The 20,067-nt window shown below is 40.4% G+C and overlaps 1 protein-coding gene and 1 long non-coding RNA gene across 3 annotated transcripts in view; one reads left to right on the plus strand and one right to left on the minus strand.

Moving 5' to 3' along the window:
• Positions 1 to 4,321, plus strand: part of LOC116417627 — a 166,179-nt gene extending 161,858 nt beyond the window's left edge. Inside the window, exons 2-3 of the long non-coding RNA XR_004227885.2 lie at positions 3,949 to 4,045; positions 4,147 to 4,321. This is a non-coding gene — a long non-coding RNA (uncharacterized LOC116417627). The remainder of the gene's footprint in view (positions 1 to 3,948; positions 4,046 to 4,146) is intronic.
• LOC100123468 (elongation of very long chain fatty acids protein 1) lies at positions 1,105 to 20,034 on the minus strand. Of its 2 annotated transcripts, none has more exons than XM_016989509.2 (4): positions 19,759 to 20,034; positions 2,490 to 2,761; positions 1,779 to 2,081; positions 1,105 to 1,692 (listed from the first exon to the last, which is right to left on the minus strand). In XM_016989509.2, exons 2-4 carry the CDS (start codon positions 2,736 to 2,738, stop codon positions 1,528 to 1,530), a joined length of 717 nt encoding a protein of 238 aa, XP_016844998.1. In that variant the 5' UTR covers positions 2,739 to 2,761; positions 19,759 to 20,034; the 3' UTR covers positions 1,105 to 1,527. The 2 variants fall into 2 exon arrangements, with proteins under 2 accessions (XP_016844998.1, XP_001607111.2); XM_001607061.6 differs by lacking the exon at positions 19,759 to 20,034 and adding an exon at positions 3,262 to 3,675.
• Between the last annotated feature and the right edge of the window lie 33 nt (positions 20,035 to 20,067).

Raw genomic sequence — 20,067 nt, forward strand, 5'->3', positions numbered from 1 at the left:
GTTTCTCGAAATAACGACTTTTAAATTAAACTCGCACGCAAGCTTCCATCCTCTTTAGCTCAATTAAGTAATTTCTTCCGCGAATATTACTGAAATCATCTTATGCACCCTGACATAAACCTAGTAGAGAACCAACACACAATGGACGGTAGTCAGCTAAGGGCTAGCTCAAGGGAGAAGGAGATATATATGTATATAGAGGCTGGCTTTGGAAGGCGAAGGGATCCCGCGCGGTGCGACGTCCGCCGTATAACAGGATGTAATTATGATCGGTGAGATACGTCACGGCGCAGTCCCGGTGTATTGACGACCACAAATCACAGATCGTCGCGACTCCTCCTTGTCTCTCCGACGTGAATATCTCGGGAGCGCATATACTTCGGCGGTTTAGTCTGGCGCCTGGAGACGCTAAATCAGAATTACGTCACAAGTCGGCCGCGACGCGGCGCTCGTGTGCATGCACACAGCGCCGCTGGCAGAACCTGATGATGCGCGCCCGGTACGCGATACTATGTATCTGATAATTATGCAGCGTTGACGGTATCTACGCTGGTTATTTGTACTTCTTTTTCCTCATCTTTTTCTTACATCATCTTTCAGTATATGCACGCAGTGTTTTTACGGTGTATGCCGGAATTTATTCACGGTCATTTTTTCCCTACCTATTACCGATATTCAAGAGTTGACCCGAAGATGAATTGCTAATAGAAGACTCGTACACTTGGCCGTTTGTGTAATGTTCTACTAAAAATCACAGTGCATTCAGTTCAATTTGCTTCTTGTATTTAAAATCACAATTTTATTGATATTTTGTTGCTCATCAGCAGCAATAAGCATTTATGTATAATATGTGACCTAACCTGGGCTGTGTGTGTATGTGTGTCTATATATATATATATATATATATATATATATATATATATATATATATATATATATATATGTGTGTGTGTGTGTGTGTGTGTATGTGTGTGTGTACAATGCAAATTTACGTAAAATTTATACTCGCTTACATTACAGCAACAAAGAAGCCAATAAATTAACTTGTCAAGTAGATAAAAGGTTGAGCAAAACTTTTGTGGAATTGTATAGACATATCTACAATTTTAATGATGCAGAACAAATTTTATGCTTATTTTATGTTTTGGAAACACTTTTTTTAACGATTTGCATATAATATTATAAACTATTTATTATACAGTATAATATCAAATTTTTTAAGTGACTTTTGTTTTTTATTCATACAAAATAATTTAATGCAATATTTAGCAATATGTATTTAATGAATTTACGCACTTTTTATGGTGCCTAATACACATTCTAAACTTTCTAATGGAGCATTAATAAGGGAATGCATCGCGATGCATTAAATATATATTGCATTGTAGTTTACAAACTTAATTTACGATTGTTAATTGCTAATTATAACAAATGCAACGATATTTATGGGCATACAATGACGATGTACGTGAGTCGATGAAAATTCTCTACTATACATATTTACAAACGTTGATGATTTTCAAAAATTTACTTTAGTTTGGAGCGCTTTGAATAGCTCTTTTTGTAGAAGTTCAAAAATAATAACAAGTTCAAAAGTAGGTTTCCTATGACCATAAAAGGAATCCACTTTGGTATCGGGCAGGACGGAAGAAAAGCCTGAGATTGGTGCCATAAAAGGAACAAAAACTGAATCTAAAAAGATTATGAGTTTGACATGAAAAACGCATAAAAATATTGAATAAACATGGCGCAGATTTTTATCATTATGAAATACTCACTATTTGTATCCTTGTAATGTAAGGCTTGATAGGATTTAAAAAGCCTTGCGTTGATTGTCCCAAGCTCGCAAGAAGATAGTAAGTGTACATAATTACGTGCACAGAACCGTTGATAATCATTTGCATTGATAACATTCCTCCGGGATAATATTTTGTACAAATGTATGTCACCAGCACTGTACTAATATGATGGTAGACATGAAGGAAAGATATTTGATTATTCTTTTTCCTCAGAACAAATACCATAGTCTCTATCAAATCAATGGTCTTCAACATGTAAGTCCAGTGCACAACGTTCAGCAACTAAAAAAATTTAAGTTACGATTTTATAAATTTATTCATATGCCTTGAATATCTATTTTGTCACTTTTGTTACGCTACACTATATTCACTCATAATTTTTGTGCTATGTACTTTATTATATCAGTATTAGGTTAATAGCGGTTCATTTAATGTGCATACAAAGTTTGCCGTATGAATTTAAATATTAACAGTAATTTGACTTTGGACTTTTACTGATATAACAAAAATTTTATTTAATTGAAATAATGTAATTTACTGAATATATTCTAATACTTTTTTACGATTAATTTTTGTCTGCAAAGCAACGTTAAAGTGGGTCACGTCTCAGGAGTATATACAGGTAGAAGTAGCGCAATTTTGGAAAATAACGGATGACTCGCGTAATTTTTATGTAAACAATTTACTCACTCGCATATCAATAGGCCGAGTACTGGTTCTCAGAGGTTCGCATCCCAGAGTAAATTCAGTCGTCCATCCGGCGGTATACATGACATAGACTATGATGGAATTTGACACGATTTGAAATATATTGTAGTAAAAGATGAAATTCTTTAAAGAGTATGGTTCCCTCTTCTCCATGAACTTTGGTCCGCATTTTAGAACGAAGTAAGCGTAACCAAAGACTATCGAACAAATGTATAACGGATTCTCCACCATAAACCAGCTGTTCGTTCGTGGATCTGTTGCATGAAAGAACAGAAAATATAAAATTTAAATACAAGATTCTCCTTTTAGAAATTCATTCGACACAATCACACACGGACGTTCACACTCTCGAGCACGTGACTTGAAAATTCAGGTTACAAATCTGACAAAATCTAAGTATCCGTCTCACTGTTTAACCAACTTCACACTTTAATATCACTGTATCGTTGGCCGGCATTTTCAAAGTAAAATGTCGGGCGTGTACAGCCAGTAGATATATAACGTCCACGTACATTATTGAAGCGTCGAGAGCCTCATAAGAATTTACATCCCGCGGTAAGTTTAATCAACGCTCAGTTGACACAAATCCAAACTCATCACATTTTAGTAAAGCACGCACATAGAGCCAGAGAACCGTTATTTATGCCATTCGATACTCTCGATCGTTCTCAGGTATCAGCACACACAGACAGAGAGAGTAGCAGAGAAAGAGCGCGCGTGAGCGGCGTGAGCAAAAAACTCGAAAGAGAATTACCTGCTCGATCCACCATGTAGTGGCGATAGAGTTCCGACAGACTCATTTTTTCGACCGGTCCGTCCACCTCGAAGACTGGCGCACAACTTGCCGAGAGTCTCGGCTACGCGGCTGATGCGGCACACACGGGCTCGGCGAACACACTTTACAAGAGAAAGAGTGAGAGCGCGCGGGAGAGACAGAGATGGAGAAAGAAAGAGGCAAGCAGAGCCAGCTATAATACTCGCGCGGGAGAGCACACACCGGTCGCTCGCGGCGAGCACACTGTTTGGCGCACGAGTTTCGTCGACCGTTAAACACTTGTATTTATAGATTACAGATTGTATTTCCGTTGGCCGGCTACGTTTTTCAATGATGTGCTGCTATGGAGAAGAGCTATAGCGAGCAGACCGAGAGTATACGAACGCTCGGGTAGGGATATAATAAATTCACCGGCGTGTATAGATATGCTCACGGACCGACATGTTGCTTACTCATTTTGAACGTCACTGATTCTTCACTGTTTTCCATGTACAGTGTGCGTGGGTTGATTTTTTTAGACTAATCTCTAAATAAAAATGCCGAAGTATGCATAATGCTCTTGTGCATGGTTAATTTTGCCTCCATTTTTGCAACAGTTATATGCTGTTATAATTTAATCTCAGATAATTAGGCGAAGCTTTGTAAATGAATTATTTGCATTTATAGAGATAAATATGGCTTATCTGAGAGGTTGTTCAACTTGGTCCATTATGCCGCCTGGCCTTTCAAGCAGCTTATAAAGGAGGGATTATAAAGTAGGCAAGTATGTAATATGCTGGTTTATTCTTAGTTCTGCTTTTATGGTAACAATTTTTTTAGTGCAAATTAAAATTAAGGTTTTTCTTTAATTCGTATCTCCAATAGGTACAACTTTTGTTCCGCTACGCTGTTAATCACTTTACGTTAAAAGATATTGCTCATCAAATTACGTCAAACATGCGACAGTGTATATATAAATAAATATTATATAAATATATACATTATATAAATTATTATATAAATAAATAATTTTCATTGATTGGGTAATCAAACAACGCAATGCTCGCTTCGTATTGTATCTCTCAAAACGTGCACGAAATGTAAATATAAATTTTGGTAAGAATGGTATCTTTTAAAATCCCAATCATTTTCTTTTTTTTTTGAATCAGAGAATAACCGACTGACGTCACTTACACTGAAAAAATAACACAGTCATTTCTGCTGTAAAGTCCGGTAGTTTTAACCGTTCTGCCACCGTAACGACTGTTCAGTGAGAACAACGGTGTGCCACTGGTAGTTTTGGCGAGTCGCGACCCGTAAAATTGCTTGCTTACGCGGGACACCAGCAAAAACGACCGAACTGATTCTTTAAAACTACTGAACTCTAGGGTAATATTGGCGAGTCTTCGTACAATGACGGATTACTGGTGCGATTTCAGTTAAAATGGCTGAGTGTTTTTTCAGTGTAGCTTGCAGTCGAAATATCCAAATAAAGTGATGGAAAAATGTTTTCCGGTTTTCACGGGTACAATTATGAGTGCGTATAACCATTACGAAAACAAACATTTTAATGACGTTACGGTGGAATTTTCTCCGCTTCTCTTTTCCAAGTTCCCAATGCCTAATTTAATCTTATGGGTGAATAAAATGTATATACCCGTTATATTCAAAGTGCCAACGCTGCTTAAGTCGACATTATATATCTACATATGATGCCGCAGCATCACCCACAGTGTGACTAAAGAGATTAATTATAAAGTATAAAAGAAGACTCCTTTGAAACTGTCGCGCTCATTTCTGCACAGACCTCAATCGTGAACGACGGACTGGGACGATGACTACACGACGACAATTTTAATTCAGTGTTATTAATGTATGCATGATATAACGTGTCGGAGATACTAGACATGGTTATGACGCATATAATTTTCTACGGTAATTGAAATTCGCGATATGGCAATCTATACCAACATGACCTAGAGCGAAATTCAACGTTTGATAGGCTGTACAGATATATACCCCGGCTGAAAGTAATCATATGAGCTCTCATATGAGCTCTCATATGAGAATATCGACCGAATTCTCATATGATCTCTCATATGATTTATGAGATTCAAAACCTAAATTATTTGTAAGTTAATTTTAATCTGTCAGAGAGGTGGATAATTATTTAATATATTCTTGTTAATGATTATTAGATATTAATGAAATTCATTTTTTCATTTTTTGTGTTGATGGATTCATTTATCAAAAAAGTAACACAAGTATTATAACATAATTTATTAACTTCGGAATTCGCAATGTAACAGTTTTTGCAAAGTAAACCTAATTATTTAAAAAGGTAAGTAATTAATAATAGAACACAAATTAATATATTAATTATATTACTAGTATCAAATATTAATTATTATCTATTATCTAATTTAAAAGAGCTATGCTCTTTGATAACTTTTTATAACACATCTATATTTGGCGTGAAAATCACATTTTTTTCATTATAAATGATATCTGACTTAAATCGATAACCTTTGTGCAACCTTTTTCTTATGTAATTTTTTCAAATCTCTAATAATTAATGATAATTTGACTGTGATGTTCAATAAGGCCTCTATTCTCTCGCTTTGTGGAATGTCTGTTCTTCTTTCGATAAAGTCATGAAACAAACCTATAAATAAAATAATCAATGTCAATAAATTAAGATGTGGTATTACAATTAATTATTTACGAATAGTAAGTTACGTACTTATAAATAGTCTTAAAAGACTATGATTGATTTGTTTTGTGGGCGATCGTCCAGGAATAGCTGTATAGACTCTTTGAACTTGTAGGGCAGAGTTCATAAGATCTCGTTCTCCCCAAATTTCAATAGCAAGCCATCTCAAAAATTCATTCATGTTGCTTTTGCTCGAACAAACAAAGCCAAAATTCGTGACACTAATGCCTTCTCCTAGATAAATCTGTAAATGAATTCATTAGAATTATGACAAAATGTTTCTTTTTTTTGTTTAGTTTAATTTTGTTAGCGCATAAATTACATACCAATTCATCTGTGACTTGATAACGCCTTGCGCGATCATTAGCTTGAGGAGCATTCTTGCCTATATAATATACACAGCATGCCATTATGAGTTTTTTTGTATCTCCTTTAGCTTTGTATTCTAAACAGTAAAACAGTCGATTAAAATTTTGTTAAGCTTACTAAATACAATATCATATAATCATAAAAGATGGAAAATATATCAAAATAAATTACTTTGTAGTAGTAAGTTCGGTGTATAAATATGAAATAACGGCAGTATTAACTACTGAAATTGATAGGAATTGTGTATATTTTAATACTAAAGGGAAAACGTACATAATATCGGTACCGAATCCTCACCATTACTAGATTTTAAAAAATATGAATTGTATACATATATAAGCTTATTAATTGTTAATCATGTTAAAATAATAATTGGATTACCTAATTGTTAAGTAATAACAGAAAATAAAAGCGATATCTGAAACCCAATAAAATATTAGTTATAGTATTTATTTTGTGATACCTGTGTTACTTTTTTGATGAATAAATCAATTAACACAAAAAATGAATGTCATTAATACCTAATAATCATTAATAAAATACATTAAATAATTATCCACCTCTCTGAAAGATTAAGATTAACTTACAAATAATTTAGGTTTTGAATCTCATAAATCATATGAGAGCTCATATGAGAGATCATATGAGAATTCGGTCGATATTCTCATATGAGAGCTCATATGATTACTTTCAGCCGGGACTCGTTATAGCTAATCATGTCAACATCTAATTAACTATGCATAAGCAGAAAAATGTATACAGATAGCTTGTGCGGCATCCAGAAATCAAGCTCGCTTAGAATTCCCCTTCCACCGGTACAACCATCTTGGACGGTTCGATAATGCGAATGTTGGCTATGCAGGTCTCTACTCCGAGTCCTCCTACATGTCTCAGTACTCATACGAACGTACGCATACATATGCATGTTATGCGCATTTGGTAGGTCTTCGGCTATTAGCCACCGATATAATCGTCCGATCGCATGACGGTTTAGGTAACATCAAAGCCAAAGGCATCAGAGTCGTAGTCCCAGAGAGACATCCCGTCGCGCATATATACACCTCTCGCCAGAGTGCAGAGCTCCGGCTTCATATATACCTGTATAGGTCCGTCTCCCACTTTGCTCGACCTAACATCGCTGCTGCAGCAGCGGGTCTCGGATTTCGGGTCAATCGAGCATTTCGCCGAAATCCTCTGACTCTCGTGTGCTATCTCCGACGTCGACGTGCAGCAGGGCACTCAGCAGCCTTTAGCTGGAGCTGTATGAGAATGTCTGTGTATGGATGGATGTGAAGGCACGTGACGGGGGCGACGATCGAATTTGCAAGTGCCACTCTGTAGATAGGCTGCGCCCAGAGACATCAGAGTAACTGATGTGCAGACATGTAGATGCAGCGGCTCGACTTACGCGATGAGCTGATCTGGTGGGCTTCTGTAACCGATCGTTTGAAACCCGAGCGATAAGATGCGCACTGAAGTGGGCTCCATGTGGCGAAGGCTAGATTGATTAAATATTAATTCAATCAAGCCTGTGTCGATCGGTGATTGATTGGTTAATTGATCTGAACTTCGTGACGAGTAATTAAATAAAGCATAAGTAAAATAAAGCTTCTTTGATTTATTTTTTATCAAACTGAAAAAGTGAAGACGAGTTTGGGAACAGCGAAAGAAAGTTATGATACTTCCTCAACAGAGTCTGAAAACTTTCTCTTCTTATTTTCGTATACTCGCATTCCCAAATGAATTAGAATGCTAAGTGAGCGCTTCCTCCGAATACATATTAGGCGCACACATTTCCATTAGCGGAAATCTCTCTTAGTTCCTACTCTTCGATTATCTGCAGGTTTCATAATCCCACATCCGAACGCGTCAGTTGACGAACTTTAATGCAGTACTAATGGAATGTGACAACACAAGCAAAGCAGCCGCGCACACGCACGCGACATACTTCGTATGCCATATCAGTAGCATGGCCTGAACGGCCGATTGGAACTTCCGACTCCAATGAAGGCGGACCGCGCGCGCGCGCACGTGTGTATCTGTTTAAAAACAGTTGTAGTACAAAAGAGTCTGGTAGCTCGTTAGCGCGCAAGTACAGCAGCAACCGTCGTTTGTCAGTGTCGCAGCTAATACCCGAGGAACACACGTCTCGCACGCCTCCGTCTGCATAATCGAACCGAATAACATTTTATCAGAGCGACCTGCAATTATGCCTCGTTGTCGGCAAAGTCAAGCGTGAAGAAATTTAACGCCAGCAGTAGCAGCAACGTCAGGCGGCCTGAAAGTAGCGTACACACACGCGCACGTGCGCGCACACATTCCATGGGAACAGAGAGCATATAGCGAAGTGCGGTGGACGGCGACCCAGTTCCTCAGCGTGGGTCAAGGTAGCGGCGCATGGATGGAGTGTGCTGGCTCTCGACAAGGAAGCGTCGAATTTGTCGCGAAACCAACAATCGGAATTGTGTGTTACATCGTTGGTGGGTGTACAGTGCGGCGGCGCGTCCCAACAATCGTTGGTACTTTCACGCTTAGTTAGCAGCGTGTGTGTGTGCAATATGTCGAAAGTTTTGCACATGCGCAAGGTGCATCCGTGCGTTTTGCACGCGCCTTTTTTTCGTTTTGCTTTCTCCTCCATCGCCGCGCGCTGCTGAACTCCCGCTGCTGCTGTTGCCTGTCTCGACAATATTTTCGTACGGTACTTTTCTCCCACTGCTGCTCTGTAAATACTGCGTTCTGTTGGACGATTAAGTAATACGCAAGCAATGCTTTTGGCCATTTTCGAATGTTAAATTATTTGAAAAATATGGTGCTTTATTCTTGTTCGTCGTAAAATTCATAACTGGTAAGCTGATTAAAAAAAACAGGAACACAGACAGCATAACGTCGAATTTTTTTCAAAGACTTTAGCGGTTTATTCTAAATTCTTTCATCCAACTTCCCCATGCCCACAATGACCACACCAAGAACTTGACTGTTCGCCACTTCTCAGGAAGTCTCGACCGAAAAAAAGAGTCGTGCACCACAAAGCAACAACTAATACATACATAGCGCCGCGACAACCGTTTATTTAGCCACTCAGTAGGGTGTGCAACCAGCATCGACGCGTCGCTGCACTCATTGTAATGGGCCCTCCCCACCACCGTGGTATATGTCCTTCGAGCTTGGGCGATCACGACATATTGCGACCAATGCCCTTACTGTATGTATACATCATAATAACGTATACGAGCGGGGCACGATTTTCACACGCGGCATACGCACACGTGCGTTTGTGTGTGTCGTACACTTTCTCTATAACGGCGGTATTGTTTTTTCCAACGGAGAATACGAGAGACTTATGATGTACCTGCATTGAAATTATTTGTTTGGGACGGTTTTGACACTTGTCGCGTGACTGATGGGGTGTAAACTTGTCATTTTGGGGGTTTGGTCATTAACTTTCTCTTAACAATGGCTATATTATTATTTTATTCATTCATATACTCGTATTCCAACCGATAACTGACGGTTGAAACATGTACGTCCAGACTGGCGAGAAAATCAGTTCTAGGCTGAAAGATATTCACGCTCGCGCAAAGATTCTTCTGAGTCGCATAAGTGAAACATGAAATTAACACCTTATTCAAACGACGCGTCTGGGGTCAGCCAAGACGTAACGATTGCGTGCGCCAAGACGTCTCAAAACAGGAAAAGTAGAATTCAACGAAGAATTTGCCTATTATACGTAACCAACCACTCGTCAATATACATTCAAACTGTTGGAATGCAAGTCAAATGTTTCTGTGACGACTAGACCGTAGCAAAACAAAGAGAGCAGTGGAAAGAAATCACAGAAGCTGATAATAATGCAAGGCTCAAGTACGTTCGCATAATTTAGTAAAACATAAATAAGAAACATTATACTCAAATTCGATACTGTCCCTTAACTGCAAAACCACACAATACTCATGCACTCGGGCACAGAATTCATAGAAAATATAATGTGGACATGCGTTTCAAATCAGTGATAATACGCTGCTACATACACGCACTGTACAGCGCACGCACAACGTGGAACAAAAACAATTAGTCCTGAAAGTAGCAAGGATGAAACAACCATCCGCAATCGCATAATACACGCAAAGCAGCTCTCTGTATACATACAAGGAAAAAAAGACGCTGTACACACGCACGTCGTGTTCGCAGTGGGAGTGACCGTTTAGCGAGTGCTGCGAGTCGTTCGTTCAAGGCATGCGACAATAGGCAGGATGCGCGCAAAGGGGGTTACGTCGCGTTGCAAATCACAATGGGGTTGACCGCAAACTCGCCAAGACCAGCAGCGCCACAGCAGGTTCAATAGGAAAGCCGAGAAGGAGGGAGTCTAGAAAGTAGCCCCCGCGCGCGCGAGCGTACTATATTATTATTATTTACTACGGGGATATCTCCTTTATTCGGCCAGTCCTGTGGGAAAGCCGCGATGCAATTTCTTGCGACGCTGCTTTTCCCCGTATTGTTGCCGAAGGGGTGTGCGCGCAGACGTTTTTCATGGGGTCACGATTTTTCTCGCGCTTCTGCAGGTGTACGTGTGTATGTGTGTATACAGTGAGAACACTCGGAGTGGTTTATAAATCGTAAAAAGTAAGGCGAGTCTGGTGCGCACTTTATATTTCCACGATCTGCCCCGTTGGGAAGTGGGAAGCGCGGCTGGCTCGGACAGAAAAAGAAGAAAGACGAACGCTGCGCTGAGAAAATGAAGAAGTGGAGTCGAGGGAACGTGCGCACTGTGGGATGAAGATTTTTTGAATTGCAAATTTTGGCGAATGTCGAAGCGGAATTGGCGTTCCTCGGGGTTTCAACTTAATTTTTTAGCTATACCATATTCGTTATGAGAAACAACAATACGATGGTGATGTTGGTGATTGAAAAAGACAATGTTGCAAGGGACTCATAAAAATCGGTGGCATCAGGATTGACCGATAAAACGATACTTCGCAGATTTAAGAACCAGTTTCGCATCTACGCAATTGCACGAATCAGTGTGGAAGAGTAAAAGGACTACTGTACTGCTATAGAGTCGCCCTGCAATGGCGGCTCGTAAAGTTTGATGTAGCTGTAGAAAAGCCCTCGAGCCAATCATCGACTCCCTAACGGGTGGCCCGAAGCACTGAGAGCGATCCTTTTTTCCTCGCATCCTTCTTCCACTGCTTTGCAGCTTCCCTTGTGTGCAAATGAATACGTGAGAGTCGGGAGATGGCCGGTGAGTTGAGGCTGTAAAGTTTTCGAGAGAGAAAAAAGACAAGTTTATAGACAAGTTCAGGAATCAGGAAGTGAAACTAAACTTGTTTTTATGATTGTCGTTTTATGTTTTTATGAAGGGCATAAAATCAGTTGTTTGGAAATTTTTCGTTGCAAAACCCTACGCCAGTAGGCTACTTAATTAGAAAAAAGACTTGAATGTTGCACTAACAGGTGACTGATCGAGCGCCTCGCGTATAACTTTTCTCTCGCAAATGAGAACAAACGATCTCGAGGCAACAGCAGTGCCGCACCAGCAGAAGGTTACATCGGATTATTAATATAGCCTCAGCCAGAATCCATATATCATTTGCCGTTCGCTCGATTATACAGGTTGTGTCATACGTGATGTCGCGCGAGCGAGAAGTAGCGCCTAATAAATCGCCGCGAAACGTAGTTAATTATTCGTCTTGTTTCTCCGCGAGTGTGTATAGTTATTATATACATGCAGCTCTCGAGAGTTAAGAGCACTTTTGCATCGCGACAGCCTGGGCCGCGGAGCACAGGTGCACGTCGCTGCCGGTTAATTTGAAACGTTTTCCGCGCGCAAGAAATTCAATGCTAATCTTCCGCACCGCGTCTGCTGCAGCGAAAGCCGAAAAGTATCGCCTGGCTGGCGTATAAGAATTCATTGACCGAGGTGATTTGTAGTATTATAATGATGCGATACGAGTATTAATGCACGGAGAGAAATGTATCACTAAAAATTACTATATTTTCTCCTAATCGGGAGACAAACTCAACCTATGCAGAAAATATAGTATGTTTGTGCGAATGTTTACTATACATTCATCAAAAATTGCTATACCAGTATAGTAAAAATTGCACTCCGCTCTGACTCGCTGGTAAAAAGTTATCGACAAAGCTTAAAAATTCGTCGTAATTTAACCTGACGACAGAAATTCGCCTATTCACTTGCTGCCGCTAGGGCGTGTCTGGGAAACTCCACTCGCAAGTGACGAAAAACTGTTCGGTTAGTATATAACGAACTTCCATATCGGAACATTATATATAAATATAAATGCGATTAGTCTAGCGATGCGTTGTTGGGTTGCGACATGTGAAATGTGTAATAATTAGCTTTGCGATATATGTAAATTAGGTTATTAATATAAGGAATTCTATGCGATGCGACTTTCGTTCTTAAACTGCGAGATTGAATGTGACAAATAAATAATGAAAGTTGTCGCCTCCAACACGCTACAAACATAAATGAGAGAAGAAACATTAACAAACGACAAAATGAAATGGACAAAAATACATTTTTAAAAAGATTTAGTATCCATAAAATTTGATATGCGGTATAGTAAAAATTGCTATGTAGCATAATAAAATCTGGTGATCTGAAATTTTACTATACCGTATACTAAAATTTAATATAAGTCGAGTTTGTCTCCTCGTTACTATATAGTAATTTTTGATGAAAATTGTAGGAATATTTAGTGATACATTTCTCTCCGTGTGGCAGCTCGTCGAGTATTGAGATTACAAGGGGTATCGACATAACGGTGTTGCAATAATCATTGTTCTCCTTTAAATATACTGCAGTCATTTTTGCATTTTGAATGTCATGCAAATTTCTTTCCTCTATGAGCTCAAGTCTCGAAAACTTATTCGAGTACGAATTAATTTATGCAAAACAAAAACAAAATGCAATATACGATGCATGCTGGGAACAAAATTACTTACAAGAAGTGGCATCGCTTAAATACTTTGTTTGATTGTATAAATAATGTATCTATTTTAATTATATTTAAAAAGTTTTTCTATTGCGTAGATTTTTTACTGGCATGTAAGTAGTTTGTTGTTATATTTGAAAATATCGTCAAATATTGACCTTTTTATTCACGCTGTTCTTAGTAAGATTGTTAGGTTCTAATGGCAAACGCAGCTTCTACTCGCCGGGAATAGTATATGACGAACGGAAAGTAGTAAAATGTAACCTTGAAATATTCGCAAAGCCTTACCTTCGAAGCCTACTCTTCGAAAGCGTTATCCGCACGTGCCTTGCATTAGTGTCTTATGACGTATGAATGAATCTCGTTCTATTGTGAACGGTATAATTATATGCAGACGAAAGGGGGCTATTTTGACTTTCATTGATTGCAACGCACGTCCTTTTTAATGAAAAATTGATTAGGCAATGGACGAGTTATTGGCTTATTTTGTATCTTTCTCGTGTGATTAATTAAAAACTGATTACTTATTTCGCCTTTAACAAACACATTGAACTAAAATTTTACTATAGATAGTTTAATCTTATTTACGAACGTTGGATAAATGTTTTAATTGCTTGTTCAGTGAGCCTGAAATATTTCTATCAGTCGAAGCTAAAAAAAAAATAATCGAATTGACGAAGATAATATGAAATCATAGAGTTATCTATTTTGGAGCACAAGAAGAACATTTTTTTTATGACTATGAGACTTTATGAATTCAATGGTATAGTAGAATCTCCAATGTGGTCATCAGCATTGCAAAGAAGGATATAATTCTCAAAGAATAGACAATACAAGAGCATCGATATTGCATAATATACCGATAGACAGTGAACCCGACGTTCATGGAAACTGAAGAATCACGGTCACCAACCAGTACCTTCTTTCACACATGTGCATCCGAATCTCTGAATAAGCAAGCAAAATCATCATACACAAATAAAGTATTTGTTTGATTTTTTTATCTTCGATACGTCAATTAATTATATCCGAACTGAAATATCAACTGAAAGAAAAGATAATACAACAAAAAAGAAGAGAAAAACAGATAGGTTTCCCCCCGTACATTGCACGTACACTTGCACGAAGGCATCACATCGATCTCACAGCGAGAGCGAAATCCACAAGGTAGAGACGATAGCGCCACAGCGCGAGCCGAGCACTTCAATTATATCTCACGAGCCAGCGGAGAGTGAGATGTGGAGGAAGAAAGAAGAATGGCACATCCTTCGCTTTAAAAGGTATATACATCGCGGACGCGCGTGGGTGGGAGGCACTTCCTCATAAAACGACCGCGAAGATTTATCTTTCGGTCCAGCGAGTCCAGGAGCCGGCAAACGAGAGAGTAAGAAAGAGAGTAGACGCCAAAGAGGGGAAGAATAACAGCTGCGCGTATGTCGTCCGCGCGTCCAATTACTTTTCCCCGGTGTGGAAATATGTACTTTGCACGAACGCTTGGGTTCCGCGCATGTACTCTTTCTCTGCCCGCTGTATACGACGGGGAAAATCCAGTCTCTTTGCAGCTGAAGCACAGGAGGGATTTCGCCGGCGTTGCCATTTTTATTTCGATCTGAAGTTTCCCCGTTGATGCCTTTCTTTTTTACTCTCAGCTTTTTTGCCCCTTTTTGCTCGTGCACTTTCCGCGTATTTTCATTTCTTTGTGATTTTTGAATAAGCTTCGTAACTTTATGTTACTGTTGCTGAAAATGCATATAGCTTCTAAGTCTTACCACACACGTCTTCTTCCACTTAAAATCTGAAGGGAGTTCTACAACCCGAAATGGGCGTAAATATATAAAAGCCGGTTCTATAAAATTGTTTTTTCTTATAAACAAAAGCAGCATAACGTTCTATCTAAAAACTTGTTATCGCCAGTCTCGAGAACGTTATATCATGTAGAAGCTGTTGCCGTTGCCGCGACGCGTTGTCTCTATACGCACACACGCGCGCAACACGCAGCCGCGCAGGAGATAACACTGATTTCATTAGTGCAAATGAACTCGCATCACGGCATTCGCCGGACGCCTGTCTGATTAAAGCTCATAAAAGTTTCGGTTCTCCGCTTTACGAGCGGCGCTCCGTTATGTTCCCGCAGCCGCTCCTCCCCACTGCTTTTCCCCTTTGGCGTTTTTTATACTCATTTCACTTTCGGGGGAATTCGCATTTCGCGAGGGCGCGCGATGCCGTGCAACCCGCTCGCGTTTATTTTTTAAAAAAGGAGGAAAATGCGAGCGGAGGAACTTTGACGTCGTCGAAATTTAATTAATCGGATTTAATTAAGCTTCATTTTGTAGCGTGTCCGACATGGATTATTTTCGCGGATAACGACATTTTTTTTCTTCATTCACAATCATCACCTGGTTTTTAGGAAAATCCGTGCTTACGTGTTTGAATAAAAATTTCGACTTTTGAAACTCAATCTTCCACCTATAAATTCCGAACTCAAACTATCTCCCGCCATCTCGGATAAATCGTCTGGATTCAATTGGATCTCTCTCGGTTCTCTTATTTTGGCCTCGGTGCAGAAGCAGAGGCGTCGCCTCATTTTCCATCGCCCCACGAAATTACACGCGTTCTCCTGATACTTACGAGCTCCATTTCGGACGACTGCAATCGCGCGGCGTATTCCTCTGACGAGCACATGCAGCGGAGTCGAGTGCGCGACGACGATGCTCGTAATAATTGGAGCGAATGAGCATAAATATGAAAAGAAATGTCTCGGAATTGCTTGCGCTGGAGCTGAACGAAGGAGACTCTAGGCGCGCTCTCCACCTCCCGATCCGAGATTAAGCAGAGAATGGAAGGTGAAGCGGCGGCAACAGCGTGAGGTATAAGATTGCCGAAAAAAAATATTGGTAACTGGTGGTTTTATGGATTCTTTTCTGTTACTTGTGTAATTTTTAGTTCGATTTAGAAAAGTGAAAAAAATTATATAAGGAAGTGACGTAATAGGCTTTTTTTCAAAATCTTCAAAACTGTGAAAATGTTGTCAACATACAAATAAGCACCAGCAACTTACAGTATAATCCAAACACTCGCCATCAGCTTGTAGAATCTCCTTCCCCCGCTCTCTTCACCCTGACATCTTCATCTCCCTTCTTCTCCCTCAGCTAAGCAAAAAAGGAGAATCCGTTTTCCTCGAAACTTTTCAAACTGATTATATCATTGTTTACGCATCGGCTCGGAACTGCGCCTCAGAGGCGGCGCGCCGCCGGAGCCGTAAATTTGCCTGACATTAATGTTCGACTCAAGTAGGTGAAATAAGAAGAAGAAGAGAAAGCTTGCAGGATGCGTATAAGGTAGAAGCCTCGCGATTTCGGAAGGAAGAGGAGGCGGCTGCGATGCCGAAATCGCGAGAAACACTTTGAATAATATCGCGATTCAGAGTCACCGGGAAGATTTTATTTCTCGCGGCTGCTGCGCGTCGTAACTGCCGGCTCGTCGCCAGCCAGACCGTTGACTCGCTCTACTGTGCTTTGGCTTCCTTAGTTCGCCGTCTTCCTTTCTCCCTCGATGTATATGTACATCGTGGGACTCGAGCGTCGCGCCTGGACCATAATTTTCGCGCCCTTGTTAATTAAGGAGTCGCACGCGACTTGTCTTCGCGCTCGCGCGCTTCGTCTATCAGATATTGTCGAGAAAGGCGAACGCGTCGTGAGTGCAATCTCTTGTAAACGATGTGGCTTGAAGTGCCTCCTGTTTCTGACGCGCGGTCATTAGACTGTGGCAAGTTTGTATTAGTTGGAGATTGTGAAGTGTCGTGGATATTTCAGGATTTTTAAGTAACTTTGAATAGCGACCGAAATAATGTTTAACTTTCCACTATTACAAACGCAAAAAAGAATAGGTTGTGGCATAATTCTTCCGACGATAGTCTCGGTCGTCGGCGCCTCATCTCGATAATTCATCCGCGATCCTAATTAAAACGAGCGCTCGCGCAATTTCCGAGAGTGCCGCACGCACTGCGCGCCTCTTTTTGTCCGCTAAACACGACGCAGCAGGTCAGCGATATGCGCGCACGCATCGTTTATTGCCGAGTGCTGCACGCACGATATGCAGCTTCGCTCTCTGCATATATAGGTATCTCTGCAAACTGGCTGTACCACCAACGTGCTATAAGGCATTATTGCTGCGCGATTGAGCCTGGGAATCGATGTTTAGAATCGGTTTAAAATCGAATTTCACACTTTGCCCGCTGAGTTAAGTTTGATGCTTTTGACGAATCGTGCTGACGATGACGCCTTCAAAGAAACCATCAAGAACCACCAACAATGCTCGCGGTGTCATTGAAAAGCAACGATGACTCCCAAGTGCAAAAGTCATTATGTACAGCGAGCTTCCGTACCCTCATCCGTGCCTCTTGCACTTATGCGCAAATTGCATCGCAGGGTGTGTCCAATATTCCAGAAACCCCGCGCATGCCGATCTCAGCGTACAGGGTAATTAACGTCAAGCCAAAAGACAAGAGTCATTCGCGTCATCGACGCGGAGTACATAGGGCTGGAAGCGAGCCTCTGTGCAGTCATTACATATGCGCGTGCAACGCGCTGCAGGGTGATGCTTATCTGTCGTGATGGCGTCCGCGCGTAGCAGAGGCTTATCTGCCTCTGCCCCTTTTCCTCGCCTCGAGAAGGTATATCTACGCGCAGGGAGGGTGTTTTATCATTTTGAAGCGACCCTATATGCGACGAGCCGGCACTTCGCCGTAATTAGACCTGCGGAATGGCCGAAGCCGAGTTTATAGACGTTCGCCGCTTTCGTTTGCATGATTTCGCGAGGATATACGCGATAATTTACGTGACCTGTGCGGATTTTTTTGTTTTAGATTAATAATTTTAGATTTACAGGATATTATCTAGAATTTTTAATCGTCTTTGCACTATACTAATGATCTAAAAACACTCCTTTAATCAACTCGAGTAATTTATATCTTTAAAATCGTGTTAATTATAGATTTTATAAAAGATCGAGCCTTTTGCATTTAGATATCGTTGGGTGATAGCGTCACGCTGTGTTATATACACCGCGTGTATACGCAAACGAAAGAGTATCATACGGGCGCATTAACCGTATACGGAGAATAAATTGTCGTTATCCTTCTGTAATTTTACTTTCTACCAAGAACATCGGTAACTTACGTGTACTTCTAGTGCACGTGCAGTTGTGCGTTTTCATTAATGATGCGCACATCTGCTCTTATTCAATCTTCGTCGATATATACCAAAACGCTGTACTATAAATATTTCTAGCTTTTTTGAAGCAAAAATATAAAAAAAATAGCAATCGATTTACCCATTAATTGACGCACAATGTATCCAAGAATTCAACAATAAAAGTAAAGGATACAATGTTACCTTGAAATAGCGTTCCTCTTTAAATTACACACGAGCATTGTGAAATCGCGGGTCTCGCGATAATACAAATCCACGCTGCGAGAGAACGACACTAATTTACATAGGGAAGAACATTAGTTAATTACAGCGGACGTATAACCAATGATTGGTGATCCGGCGTTGGGTCACAACTCATGCGGAACCTCGCGCGGAACAGACCGCGGTTAAGCCCCAGGTTATTGCCTGGATCATCGTTAGAACTCGAAATGTATCAGTCAGGCAATACCAACTCCAAATCTGTATACCACGACCGACAATGGCATGGCATAGGTTTGTACTATCCTTTGCAGTGTGTAATTATGCATCGTTAGCATTGCGTGATATTAGATGAACGAGTCAATCTCCAATATTCATTTCTGCCAAAAAAGTTTAAAAACTATAGCTTAAAAGAAAAAAAAGTGCAGACCAAAGAAGATAGTGCGCGCTGCCGACGAGGAAGTTTCCGGGCGTACGACATTCGATTATGAATATATAGTATATAGTTATTACGCTCATTCCGCAGTCAGCTGACGCCGCAAGATAAAGCACACTTTTGCAGTATACAGTATACATAAAGCGCGCGCAGGAAAGTTTACTGGGCGGAAAATATAGGGAACCGGTGACACGTGGCAAATAACGCCAAACTGCATGATGAAGTGCATGGTCGGACAAGCGCCGCGTGGAAAATGGCAAATACTCGTCAGATCTGCAGAGAAAATTGCATTTTATCAAGCTACGTTGGAACCTCTCTGTCTCCTGATATATTTTTTTTTTTTGTTTTTGTTTGCCACGGTTGACTATTAAATAGTACATAAACAATGTGCTAAATTACTTTTCGCGGGAAATGCGTAGTCGCGCTATTGTTTGCCCTGACTGCCATTCAATGCAAAAAAAAAAATCAAACTGATAAAATTACATTGTTTCTACTCTAACGCCGGATCGACAAAGTGACGTATTAACGCAGTGTCACGCTTTCTTATATGAAGAACAATTTTTATAATATAGGAGAAATATTAAAAAGTTAAGACGACGGGTTATTTCAACTTACAACTTCAAAGGCTGCAGCGACTGATGAAAAGTAAGGAGAAGAGCTCCTTCCAGCTCGCAAACGAGCATGAGCTACAATGGTTTTCTGGACCTCCTTGTATACCATCCTTTAAACGCAAGAGAGAAGTGGGGAAAGAGTAGCTCCCTCCAGCTCGTAGCATCGCAGCCGACTGATCTAAACTTGTGTTCAGAGGCTCCTTATATACACCTCGTCGATGACTGGACTGGAGTGGGGGGGGGGAGAGGGGAGCTGCTTCCAGCTTGCGAACCTGCAGCTGACTGAGCTAGACTGGTGTCCAGAGCCTCCTTA

This window comes from Nasonia vitripennis, chromosome 5, assembly GCF_009193385.2.
Source record: "Nasonia vitripennis strain AsymCx chromosome 5, Nvit_psr_1.1, whole genome shotgun sequence".
Taxonomy (NCBI): Eukaryota; Metazoa; Arthropoda; class Insecta; order Hymenoptera; family Pteromalidae; genus Nasonia; species Nasonia vitripennis.